The sequence below is a fragment of the Falco naumanni genome, chromosome 4, assembly GCF_017639655.2.
Source record: "Falco naumanni isolate bFalNau1 chromosome 4, bFalNau1.pat, whole genome shotgun sequence".
NCBI classification, from domain to species: Eukaryota; Metazoa; Chordata; class Aves; order Falconiformes; family Falconidae; genus Falco; species Falco naumanni.
In genome coordinates, this window is record NC_054057.1 from 69,382,626 (window position 1) to 69,395,516 (window position 12,891).

The 12,891-nt window shown below is 38.5% G+C and overlaps 1 protein-coding gene across 5 annotated transcripts in view; it reads left to right on the forward strand.

The window, feature by feature from the left end:
* The window catches only part of CPAMD8 (C3 and PZP like alpha-2-macroglobulin domain containing 8), a 53,994-nt gene that overhangs the window by 14,582 nt on the left and 26,521 nt on the right, over positions 1 to 12,891 (forward strand). For 4 of the 5 annotated variants that reach the window (XM_040589875.1, XM_040589877.1, XM_040589878.1 and 1 more), the window contains 12 exons: positions 249 to 421; positions 530 to 679; positions 793 to 954; positions 2,986 to 3,128; positions 4,138 to 4,203; positions 7,445 to 7,676; positions 8,268 to 8,421; positions 9,015 to 9,157; positions 9,599 to 9,650; positions 10,337 to 10,635; positions 11,058 to 11,283; positions 11,849 to 12,025. In XM_040589875.1, the coding sequence (XP_040445809.1) occupies positions 249 to 421; positions 530 to 679; positions 793 to 954; positions 2,986 to 3,128; positions 4,138 to 4,203; positions 7,445 to 7,676; positions 8,268 to 8,421; positions 9,015 to 9,157; positions 9,599 to 9,650; positions 10,337 to 10,635; positions 11,058 to 11,283; positions 11,849 to 12,025 (1,977 nt within the window). The remainder of the gene's footprint in view (positions 1 to 248; positions 422 to 529; positions 680 to 792; positions 955 to 2,985; positions 3,129 to 4,137; positions 4,204 to 7,444; positions 7,677 to 8,267; positions 8,422 to 9,014; positions 9,158 to 9,598; positions 9,651 to 10,336; positions 10,636 to 11,057; positions 11,284 to 11,848; positions 12,026 to 12,891) is intronic. The other variant, XM_040589876.1, reaches the window with a different exon arrangement.

Below are 12,891 nucleotides of genomic sequence, written 5' to 3' on the forward strand. Positions count from 1 at the left end.
TTATGGCAGGCAAAACACTGGGTAGTCAATCTCTACCCACCTTCTCCATATTGCTCATTATGTTATGGGTGCTAATTGTCTATCAGCTTTCACAAAGAAAAGAAAAAGGGAAAAGATTCTGAGTTCAAGAAGAGTTTGTGAAGGATGCAAGTCCTGGATGTAAAGTTCTGCGCCTTGCAGCATTTGAATAGGGAGGAAGAGAGTGATTTTGATAAATGAAACTGTCCCTTTTACGATTTATTTTTTAGCACCTACCAGTACCCCTGCAGCAGAGGTTGAAGTCTGCATGACATTCCTCCGTTTCTCAGTAGTTCACAACATGGCTCCCTTGGGCCGTCTTCTGGTGTATTATGTCAGGGAGAATGGAGAAGGGGTCACAGACAGCCTGCAGTTCACTGTGAAGTCCTCCTTTGAAAATCAGGTATTGGCAATGTAGCTAGTGGAGAGGAAGGGGTGGTGTCTTGTTATCTTTGTAGTTCTGTCTGCTGATTTTGAGTCAAGATAATGGGATTTAATGTTAAATTCTTAGGTTTCTGTGGCTCTCTCGGCAAATGAAACAAGACCTGGTGATGTTGTGAACATCAAGGTCAGAGCTGCAAAATCAAGCTGTGTCTGCATTGCCACTGTGGATAAGAGTGTCTACCTGCTGAAGACAGGTTTTCAGCTGACAGCCAGTCAGGTAAAAGGAAGCTTAAGGCACTGATGTCTTTCTGTTAGTACCACTAAATGCACTTTACCTTTAGTTAGTAGCCTTTATACCGAAGGACAGCAGTCTCTTCCCTTTCCCTGCAGGTGTTTCAGGAGCTTGCAGAGTACGATGTATCTGATGCTTTTGGAGCTCCAAAGGAAGAAGGGCACTTCTGGTGGCCAGGCATGTCCTCACGTAGACGCCGTAGATCTTCTGTGTTTCCCTGGCACTGGGACATCACCAAGGATGCTCGCTTCGCGTTTACAGTAGGAAGAATTAGCCTCACTTCTCTATGGAGTGTCTTTTTTACTTTTATGTTTGCAGGATAATTTTCAGCTCTGTAGGCCATTGTGGGTTTTTTTTTCATATCAGAGCTGTTTCTGCTGGGGGGTAGGCTGAAAAGTGATTTCTGAGAACAGAGAGTACAGCTGCAGCAAAAATCTTGGAGAAATGTGTTTTGATTTTGGCCAATCTTGATGAGAGGGCCAGATATCCTGTTGGGTGAAGTAATTCATGCTGATGCTCTGGAGAATTAGACAAGGGACCAGAAGATTCTTCCAGTCATGGGTGAGCTTGCAGATCCCTTCTGCAGTTACTTTGACAGGGAAGGAAGGTAGGATGTGAGTCTTTCCTTATAGCCTTTTCACTTTTAGACTGTTCTCTGGAAATCCTTTAAACTTTTTTCCTGCCCTAGTTCAGAAAGCTTCTGTGGCCATCTGTGTTGAAAGATCAGTAATGTTTTCTTTTTATCCTTTGTCTGGTTATTACTTAAATGCCATATATTTAGGCAGTTGTGTTTGGTTGGTGTCTTTCAATAGTTAAACTTGTCAGATTTTAAAAATCTTATTTCCTTTGGTCTGTGCCATGTATTTGCATCAGCATTCAGGCTGAGCACTTAAAACAAGTTAGGTTTGTTGGGGTTTTTTAATGTACTCACGCACTAATGCATTTCTTCACTGCTTTGGATACTAACAATGAAGTCCTTTAAGCTAAAACCAGTTCAGTCATCTCTAAGTTTTAAAAGACATGCTACTATGTTTCCATTAGCTTCTTGCTTTCCTTTTGATTAAAACGATTTTTACCTGATCTATTTGAAAAGTTCTGTTCATTAGCCTCTTTCTTCCCTTCCTACAGTTGCACAGTAGAGTCCATCCAACCTTGCAGACTCTGCTGACATCCTACCTCTTTGCCTTCCGTGCTGCTGCAGCATGTAATCTCTGTTCCCTGGCTATGTGAAGCTGTAAGGACATGCCACATGGAAGGCCATGCTATGCGTGTTACATGTTTTGTATTCTTTACATAGGCTTTTACTACTTGCTGCTCTTAAAGCCTAGAGAGCCAGTGTCACAGGTCTGATGTTTTATGTTCTTTCCATTTTTAATCCACCTACCTGCTAATAATAATGAGCCTTGATTCCTTCAGATCCTCTGTCTCTTCATTCTTTGTCCTTTTTAGCTAAATTGTTCTGTGTTGTCTTAAATCCCATAGGCTTCCACATACTCCCCCAATGCCTCAATTAAATCCTCATTACTATCCACTGCTGCAGGAGTTGCTGCTGCTTCTCTCCCTGTGATCTCTTGGGGTTTTGTTCTGAAGGTTTTTTCCTCTTACCAAGAGGTGTAAACTCTTGGGAAAAGATACATATGCTAATAGCTGGTATGTATGCATTGCTGTGTACATGATTATTAATAATTGGATGTGTATGTGAAAAGAACAAAGCTCATACTCCCTTTGGTGTTTGGGAACTACTGTCTCTTATGAATAAGTGCATTTAGGGGACAGAGCTGGCAGACAGCTTTTTTATGAATTCTGTATTTTTACTGTGAAGCTATGTGGACAGTTTCCATTTTGCTTGGCATTCCTGGTAGTGCAGGATTGGTGATGTCTGATGTGAGAGCTGCCTGCTAACTGCAGCAGAACACACTGGAAACTTTTAGGAAGGGTAAAAAGCTGTAATGTAATTTTCTAGGGGAAAAATATGTGTAATAATTTTTCACCTGTAGCTGCCTGGCAGTTACACACACCCAGTAACGTTAGATACTGGTTTAAATACTTTTTCCAAGCAAATAAGACCTTTCAAATAAAACCTCTGCCTATAAAGTGCCTATTTTCACATTAGCATTCATTTTTAGATAAAGTTTTAAAAAATCCTCAAGTTTCAATTGCAATTTACCGCATAAACGTTGGAATAAGGTTGGGGAATTCTATTCAGAAAAGTTTTTATTGGCATATGTTTAATTTTTTTAAAAAAAATTTCCCCTTGCTTTTGTTTTGTGGTCTTCATTTCTATTGTCTAGGAAACTGGCTTGGTTGTAATGACTGATATAGTGAGCTTAAACCACAGACAGAATGGAGGCATGTACACAGATGAGGCTGTTCCAGCTTTTCAGCCACATACTGGGACGTTGGTGGCTACAATGCATTCTAAAATAACACCAAGGTAACATTTTTATTTTAATGCATATTGTCTATGTTACTCTTAGCTATTCTTTTTCTGTATTCTACTTCCATGCTGTATTCTACTGATTTCTACTTCCATGCTGCCAGGAATCTGTTTGGTTTAGACAAGGTGGTGGTGGGGAAACTCTTCCATTTTCTTGACAGACCTAACAAAAATTATAACTGACACTGCTTTGTTAAATTGAAATTAGTCCTGGAAAAATGCAAAGTAACATTCTTCATGATGATCATTTGAATCTTTTTGCATATCTTGGTTTCCGGTCGATTAGTTGTTGCTTCTCAATATTTGCAAGCTAGCCCTTGTTTTGCAGAGTTGCTCATTGCTCATTATTTTGACCATTCAGCTGGTGGTCAAAATAAATAAAATGACAGACAGCATGAGGAAAAAGTCATGAAGTGCTATGACTAATGCTGCAACTGAGGATGTGCCTTCCCTTTGTATTCTGAACCACCTGGTGGCCTCTCTTAGCAAAGTTTTGGAGGTTAGTTAAGAAAAAGATAATGAAGCGTGCCAGCTGTAGAAAAATGGACTAAATTATGAAAATATTAGAGATAAGGCAATTCCAAGAGAAGAAACTGAGGGGAATATAAAGTAGTGATTGTAGTAACTACTATTAGCAAGGCCACATCATGATATCATGGGAAGTCACGTGCTCTATATGCTTCCTTTGATTTTGCTTGGTGTAAGAATGTAGATTGTAAAACTTTTTTCTGAGATTATATATGCTAGTTTTTAAGGTTATCTTGTTTATCCTGTTTTTTTCTATGTCTCCAGACTGTTTGATGTGTGTGTGCACAATGGGATCATTTGGAAAGACTGTAATTTGTGTTATGAATGATACACCAGTTCACTTTCCAATGATTCTGTACTAGCTAGAGTTTTGATGGGTCATGTGAGCTGCATTCAAGTGACAACACTGACTTACTAGTTGCTGTTAAAACCATCTTGTTAAAATAATTAATTGTCAAGGATCTATTTCTTGTTGCAGCAGAGCAGAGAAGAGAAAAAGAACCTTCTTTCCTGAAACGTGGATTTGGCGCTGCTTCAATGTCAGGTATTGACAGGGTATTTCCTTAATATGTCAGGTATTGACAGGGAATTTCCTTAATTTTGTCTAGAGGGTTATATACTCTTCAGCTACAGGAAACAAAGCTCTTTAAAACCTGCTGGAGTTACAGTGGCATTCTCTGGTATTTTTTGGTGTTGTTGCTTTTGTTTATTACTGCTTTAAGCAATACACTTTCTTTGTAACATTTAATCTGCTCTTGAAGTGTATTCAATTACTGCAGGTTGAACCTTTTGGTTGTGACTACATTGCAACCCATGTATAATTCACCATGGTGTCACAAGCAGAGGAGAATCTTCAGGGAAGAAAAGGAGCAATGGTTTGGTTCAACACATGTCTAGCTTTTACTCATTTATGGAAAGGGTGTTATTGAAGAGCAAGTGAGGATATAGGTTTGCAGTGATAAACTGTTGTGAGGAAATACTCATTACATAAGCTTGCCTCACAGTAAATGCAAGTCAGACTGCTCTTGCAATAAAAAGGGACTGTAAGATATGAAGTGATGTTGCATTTCTAGCTCTGTGCTAAAATTGTCATATGAACCAGAATTCTGTGCACCACATAAGACAGTGAAGGGTAATGGGAAGTCTTGCTAGCGTTCACAGTTAAGAGGCAAGACCAGCCCCTCGTTCCAGTTTACCTTTATGGAGGGGGATGAGTTGGGTCTGGGTTTGTGTTTGGACCCTAGGGTAACCCAGAAAGGTCAGCTTCAGTGAGTGCTACTGTTTTTTGTCCTTTTCACCCCTATTCTAGCATCAATTGCTCTGTATGCTGTAGGGGAAAGTGATCCCAGAGTAATATGTGTGAGTAGCTGGAGGCAGAATAGCTGCATCTGTAAATCCTCTTATAGCCTAACCATGCGCTGGTGAGTATTCTATGTTGATTGCTTTTTAAATTGCACAGAGCCCTTCTTTCTCTTTCATCTGAATCAAAAGCATCTCCCCCAAACCTTAATTTACTGCCTAATAAATCATGGATTCCCCCAGGTATAACTGGAACTAAAAAAAAATAATGAACAAACAGATAACTAATCTCTCCCAGAAACGGCACATCTAGGATAATTTGAAGGAATTCAAAGACAAATAAAAAATAAAAGGCTTCTGCAGGTCTGCAAGTAAACTTCATTCTCAGTAAATGATTATAAATTAAATTTGACAGGAACTTGCAGCAAGTGTATTCAAATCTGTTCAATTGAGCATGAAATATGCTTTGTAGAAATATACAAAGAATTCCAGAAGTGCCTGTTTGGGCCTCAGCGAGCTGGGGCAGTTAATTATAAGTGGGAGAGTGTGGAATAAAAAGTTGCAGATTGCATTTTCTCCACTTCATTTCATTAGAAACAACCAAGTTGAGCATTCCTTGATTTCCACTCTCTTGAACAGGAAGAATTAATTTTTTTTCCTACCATTTATAATTATAATATACAATCCCCCCCAAAAGAAACAAAAGCCTAATGTCAACTTCCCAAACCAATTCTAAAAATTCCTAGAGCCTGGCTGGAGGGTCTAATGGCTGGAAATGTGTGTGTACTTTGGGCCCCTGCCCAGAAGTGTAAGTGCCCTCATGTGTGAAAATAATGTTAATGCTGGTTATGGGCTGAAATCCCAGTGGAAAGAACATCAGCTGCAACAAATTGTCTGGTTAAGCAGACTGGAATACTGCCAGTTCTGGAGCTAGGACACCCTTCTGCTCACTCTTCAGGGCTGAAGTTTATTGCAGGTACTGGCTGCCTAACTCAAGTTTAGGATGAAAACCTAAATATTAAGAAACTAGTGTGCTTAAAAGAAGTTTAAATAACTTGGTGCTGTCAAGCTGAGTGCATTTCCCAGGCTCTCCACTCTGTAGTTGGAGCTGGGGAACTGCATTCGTTGGCCAGAGGGCTTGGCAACTGACGGACCCTAGCATGCCTATTCAAAGGCATAGTGATCTCTAGTTATTTATCAAACTCTTTGGTTTAATCCTTTTCCTACTGTAATATACACACAGACTAGTACATGATATGCTGCCTAGTTACTACAACAGCTTGGGCTCATTGAAAATTACAAACAGTTGATTTAGATAATGAAAGTAAAGATACTTCATTGGTGCCTAAGATGTGAATAACCATCAGTTGAAAAGCAGTGAAAGTGCAGTTCTTCGGTTTGTCCTGGATGTGAATCAGGCGGTGTTAGTGTTGAAAGACAGTGTGTTTGCTGTAGACTTACAGAGCTTATACTGAGGATCTTGCTTTCTTGAGTTCCATGCCAACTAAGATGCACATTGCTCTCAAAAGATTACAGAGCTAGCAGCGTGTGTATCAAGCTCTGGGGAATAAATAAGAACTTGAGAGAAAACAACCTTAGGGTGTACTCATAACTGCACCAATCATCCTGCCAATTGAGCCATGAAATAGCTTTTGTTCTTGCTTTAGAGGAAATATTTTCTGTTCCGGGCAAGGCCAAAGCTTCTTTGCAGGAGGGAAATAGCAAAGTCTGCAGAACAAAATTGAATTTCTATTATTACAAAGCGTGGAAGAGGACACCAGTTTTATGATATCCTGTTGTGGTATGCACAGTAAAGCTAAATACTCAGAATAGAAAATTGATTTGTAATAATTAGTTTCAATCCTTATTGGAAGAAAATGATGGTTTTGGAAATCTTCTGAGTCAGGCATTCCAAAAACCAACGAACCAAAATGTTTCTGAATCAAAATACACTCCCCTGGACAAGCAGTTGCTGAACTTGGTGTCTGGAAAATTTCTCATATGTCCTTATGTTCAAGCAGAGTCTGTGATGTGGCAATGTATACAAGGACAATGGGTTCCAACAGAAATTACTTTTATTTCACTAGCTGTTAAATAAATTATTGCTGAACTGTTTTTATCCATGTCCTCAGTCTAGGATTCTTTTCTTTTCTTTGTTTCATTTTTTTACATTTCGCCTCTAAGAAAAGTGACTCTATAATAAGGCTGCAAATGCCTGTAAAGCTTTTAATCCAGTAAGAATTTGTATGTTAGAATATGTTTTGTGGAAGAAACTATTTGCTGTTTGGCTGCTTATAAATGTCCATAGCTCTCAAAAAAACACTGAGCCTTTTATAAACTGTTGTTCAAAGCAGACACTGATGCAATGTTGTAAGTTTGGGTCTGGAGGGAGTTCCCCAAAATGTTTGGCTCTCTGTGCTTTAGCTTCATTCAGAAGCATTTCATTAATCTGATCAAACTGAGTTATTCTCTATCCTCTTTGGTAGCAACATATCAGGAGAAGCGGAGCTGCATGTGGAAGTGCCAGACTCCATCACTACCTGGATAACTGAAGCTGTGGGTCTGTCTGAAGAGAAGGGGTTGGGCATTGCCAGTCAAACAGAACTAAAGACATTTAAACCTTTCTTCATTGATTTCACTTTGCCATACCATGTCATCCGGGGAGAACAGACCAAAATCCCATTGACTGTCTACAATTACTTAGCTGTCTGCGTAGAGGTAACAGCTTCTTTATTCCTGCTGCTAAGTTACTAAGTTCTGCTTTATGATCAGAATTTCCTAATTGATCTATAAGTTACAGTAGATAAGGTATAGGGATAATGCAGTGATACGCTCAGCATAAATGCTTTGAACAAGATAAAAATACTGCTTTTCAATGTGAATAAATGCTATTGCTTTATATTTTTCAGCTTGAAACAACTGTAGTAGTCTGAAGTGTCTTGCACCACTTCAGAAATACAAATATCAAAAAATATGATGCTGAACCACGGAGAATCTCCTTCCTAATCAGAAAACTGCTGAAAGTAGTTTATTTTGAAAGAATGCTTTTCTTCAAGAAATCCAGTCTCTGTAGATGTTTTCTTCTCAAGCTCATTATCTATCTCCAGTAGTATCTTTCTGAACCACTTGTAGAACTGCTGAGCTGAAAGTAATGCTGTCAGTCGAATATATTACTAGAAGGTTGGAAGAATTAATAATCTGTGCATACTGTGATTTTATTAAACATGTAGTGGTTTTCAGATTTTTTACATATACTTGTTGGTTTTGCAGCTGAAATTTGCAATAAATGGCGTTCAAAAACTTTCACAGGTCCATGTGAAGATTTCTGTTCCAAAAGGTATAAAGTTTGTTGGACATCCTGGGAAACACCATCTGACAAGAAAGAAGTGCGTTGCCCCTGGGGAAGCTAAACCCACCTCTATCGTTTTGTCCTTCAATGAGCTTGGACTGAGCAACATCACTGGTAGTATAGAAATAAAAATAGCTTGCTGCTTGAAGGAGTTTTACAAGTCTTTCTTTTCATTGCTCTTTCAGAAGAAAATTTTTATTTTTGAGTACTGAAAGTGGAATCAGTCACTCCACATCCTGCCAACTTAGCTTTTCAACCTCATTTGTTTCAGAGAAACAGATTCTATAGCTGTAATGCACTGAGGAACCTGTGTGAACAAACTTCAACAGATTCCCTAATCATTGTTATTCCTGTTGTGTGATATGTGGTCATGTGAGTTTTGGACCTGTTACATCTCCCTGAAGAGATCAGTGGAAAATTTTAAATAACAAAAATTCTGTACATCTTTCAAGCAGAATAATCACGTAAAAAATTGCAGCACTGGAAACTAGGGAAGAGTTTCTCTGTTGCCCTGTGGCTGTCCAAATATTGTCCAGGTTTAGGTGACCATTCAAAAACAGAATGAAGGTGATAGAGTTGATCAAGCACACATCGTGTTTTTTATTTACAGCTCTCTTGTATCTAATTAGTTTAGATCTTCACTTGAAATGTTGAAGATCTTCCTATCTCAAAATTTCTGTTTCTTTTCCCGTGTGTTTCTTTCTTAGCAAAAGCTTTTGCTTATGGTGGAACTAATTGCTGTCAGGATGGGATGCAGACCTTAAAGAATGGCAAGCACTCAGAGGACAATTATGTGGACAAAAGGACTCCACTGGGAGTGGATTATGTTCGCAGTAGTGTTGTTATTGAGGTAAGAAAATATGAATTTATAATATGGGCAAATCATGAAATTTTTTAGGTAGTTAATCAAATATAAACAGATTTATAAGAATCTTCAAGTTGATTTATTGTATATTTACATGACTGGAAATAATAAATTGTAGTGGTATGTGTACAGAAAGAGCCCATTTGATTCTGAGTTCATGCCGGTACATCTTCAATACTGTTCAGACGTAAAAGGGATAGAAATTTTATCGGATAAGCTTGCTTTGTTTATCTAAGAAATATGCTGTGGTGTGAGATTTGCTGGTGGTGGTTAGCATATCTCTAGCTAACAGAATACAGTGTAATAATTTTACAGTAATTCTGCAGTAGCAGAATATTATTTCTGTATTTTTTAAGTAAAACTGAATAGCTGTTACTCCTAATCTGAGTACTGTATTTTTATGCATGGATTTCTGTCTTTATATAGCCAGAGGGACTGTCCAGAGAATATACCTATAGTGTGTTCTTCTGTCCAAATGGTAAGTTTATGATACGAATGAGATACTAAGTTTATTCAATTTAGTTATAAATATAAACATATGGCTTCATCTCATGGTAAAAAATAAAAATAAAAAAATATCTGTTTCCATTTCCCTGTGATGGATGAGTTATGGTGTGTAGGATGAACCTTTGAATAAAGGATCTTTTTTACCTGGTTGGCTAATTATGAATTTGCTCTAGCTGCCCAAGTGATTTCTGGAAATGGCAATTAAATTCCTTTACTTTATGAAACAGTTTAAGTATTCAGCACTGTGGACAGTAACTGTGACTGTACTATATTTTTAGTTGATGTTTTAAAGTTCAGTTCTGGAATCAGTATGTCCTTCCTACCTGAGATTTGGATAGCTCAGAGTTGGCTCCAGTAGCTAAACAGTGATGCTTTTGATTGCTAGATTAGAACTGAAAAATCACTTAAGAGACTTCATAAGAAATCCAGCTGAGCAGTTTCAATTGAATGATCTGCTATATCGGAAGGGGTTATAAAGAGAAGATGGGAAGAAATATCCATGTGTACTTTTACAGTTTGTTTAAGAGAAGCTGGAAAAAAGAATATGTACTTAGGAGAGGTCTGTTTGTTTAAATTTAAATAGCTAGCTATGGGTTATTTTTGAAGTATGTGAGCTAAGCTCTAATTCTTACAACATTCCATTATTTTTCCGACTAGAGAAAATACACATTTCTACACCTAACAAATATGAATACCAATACATGCAGAAACCTGCCCAGATGACACACTTTGACATTGCTGTGAAAGCACACAATGATGCTCACCTGGCCTTGTCTTCTGGTCCACATGACATGGCAGAGATGACAGAGATTGTTATTGGTGGACATCAAAATACGAAAACATGGATTTCTGTAAGCAAAATGGGTGATCCGGTGGCCAGCAGGGACACAGCTGGTATCCTCTCCTGGGATGAATTCCGCAGCTTCTGGATCAGCTGGAAAAATGGAATTATCCAGGTAGTGAATTTATCTACGTAATAGTCTGGAAGTCTCTTGCTTTCTTAAACAGAGTTTGAGCACACATATGGCAGATTTTCCTTGGGCTTGTTACACAAGTTGAAAACTTCATTCCTGTTGCTTTTTCTGTATTAAGTCTTGATTGGGCTGTTTTAATCAGAGCATATCTGCTTGCCACATTATGTTCTCAGGACCTCAGTCTTCAATGTTTATAGTGCTAAGCGTTCTGAAGGCCTTGGAGGTCAAGTCTGTGGAATTATCATTAAACTTCCTTGGATTGTTTTGTGGGCGGGAAGGAGAAAGATATTAGTCCATCTACAATGTTCTTGGTGCACATATAAGTTACTAGATCCAAGGACACGTGGCAGACTGACTTCATATGTGCAGGTTCTTGGAACTGCATGGTTTTTTGTTCCTTTCAGGTTGGCCATGGTACTCAGGTGCTAAATGAGTCTATTATTGTGGAGTGGACAGTCCCCAAACAGCTTGAGGTGAAGTACATTGGCTTTTCCACAGGCTGGGGGTCAATGGGAGAGTTTAAAATTTGGAGAAAAGAAGAGACTGATGAAAATCACAATGAAGCATTTACACTTGGAGTTCCCCACAACATAATTCCAGGATCAGAAAGAGCTACGGCTTCAATAATAGGTATCAATTATCAGGAGCTATCACTAGGTCCCTGTTGTCAAATATGAAGAGATGCTCCAGCTGTTACTTGGTTGCGATCAGTATTTGAGTAATACACACCAGATAAGATAGTCATAGGCAGTTACAAAGGTATATGCTGCTTGATTCTGGGGCAAATAATTGCTTGGTTGGGGTTTTTGTCACTTTTTTGAACCCTGTTTGAGTCTACAGTGACTTGAAGTTGATACTGTGTGAGGGCTTTGCAGAGGCGCTGCCTGTTACAATTCACAGTATTTGTTTCATAATCCTCATAATCACAAATTATGCTGTGTTCTAAACTATAGTAGTCTAAATTGGGAAATTGTGGATAATCAGACTCTGAAATGTAAAATCTATTTATTCCAGCAAGAGCTTGAAGGGCTGACTTAACGTTTGAAGGACTTCCAACTTATGATACAGTTTATTTAAGCTGACTGTGTGTAGCTAGTAGAAATTGGTGTAGTCAGGTGGGTTTTAATCCTAAGACCTCAAAAGCAAGTAAGGCGCAATTCCTTGACAATGAACACATCATCTCTTTTTCAAACAGGAGATGTGATGGGTCCTACATTGAACAACTTGGACAATCTTTTGCGATTACCATTTGGATGTGGGGAGCAGAACATGATACATTTTGCTCCTAATGTTTTTGTCCTAAAATATCTGCAGAAGACCAAACAGCTCAGTCATGAGGTGGAGAGTGAAGCTACTGATTACCTTGTCCAAGGTAACTCATTGCACTTCCAATCTATAGAAGCAGAAAAGGAAGAGCCTTTGCACATGGCTGTTTGGGAAGAGCCATGTGCAAAATAGTTTTATAACTAAATACAGTTCTCAGGACGAGTAAGAATTCAGAGATCATTAAAAACAAGAATGACCTAAAGGGGCAAAGCTGTTTTTTGTATGAGTCAGACAATAGTCATGTCATGAAATCAGAGGTGACAGGATTAGATGGTTCTCCTCTGAAAATACAAATGTAAATGTAATATATTTATTGTATTCAGCAGCAAAAGCCCAGTGGTGCTTCCTTTGTCTGGCTACAGTCACTTCATTTGTAATTTTTTTGGTGCTTGCTGATAGCAGAAAGACAAAGGGAATTTTTTAATAGTCCAAGTCACTGTTTCCTTGGCACTATCAGCTGCTTTTGTTTCTTTTTATGAATATGCAAACCTTCCAGGTTTTTGGCTCCAAACTCTGCCTGCTAATTAACCCTTACAGAAGAAATCCTCAAGAGTTTTAAACTTCTCTGTGTTTATTGGAGCCCTGCCAAGTATAAGGTTTAGATGGGAAAGTCTGTTTGCTTGCTCTAAAAGGCTTTTGTGACTTACCAAGCCAGAAAACTTTTTCATCACTTAGTCATCCATCATAGAAAGTGCTGATTCCCAAAAATTCTCATATATGCATTCCCTAATCTTTAGAAGTGGCCCGAGCTAAACTAGGCAGTAATTTTTCTACTTTCCCATAATGCAGTTCTACAAAAGCAGGTGAACAGGTGAAAACTAGAAAGGTGAACCTCTCCAGTGAGTCCAAGTGTCTAGAGGAGTGTTTAGAAAACAGAAGATTTCAGAAGAGCAAGCAAGAAATAGTCTGTGC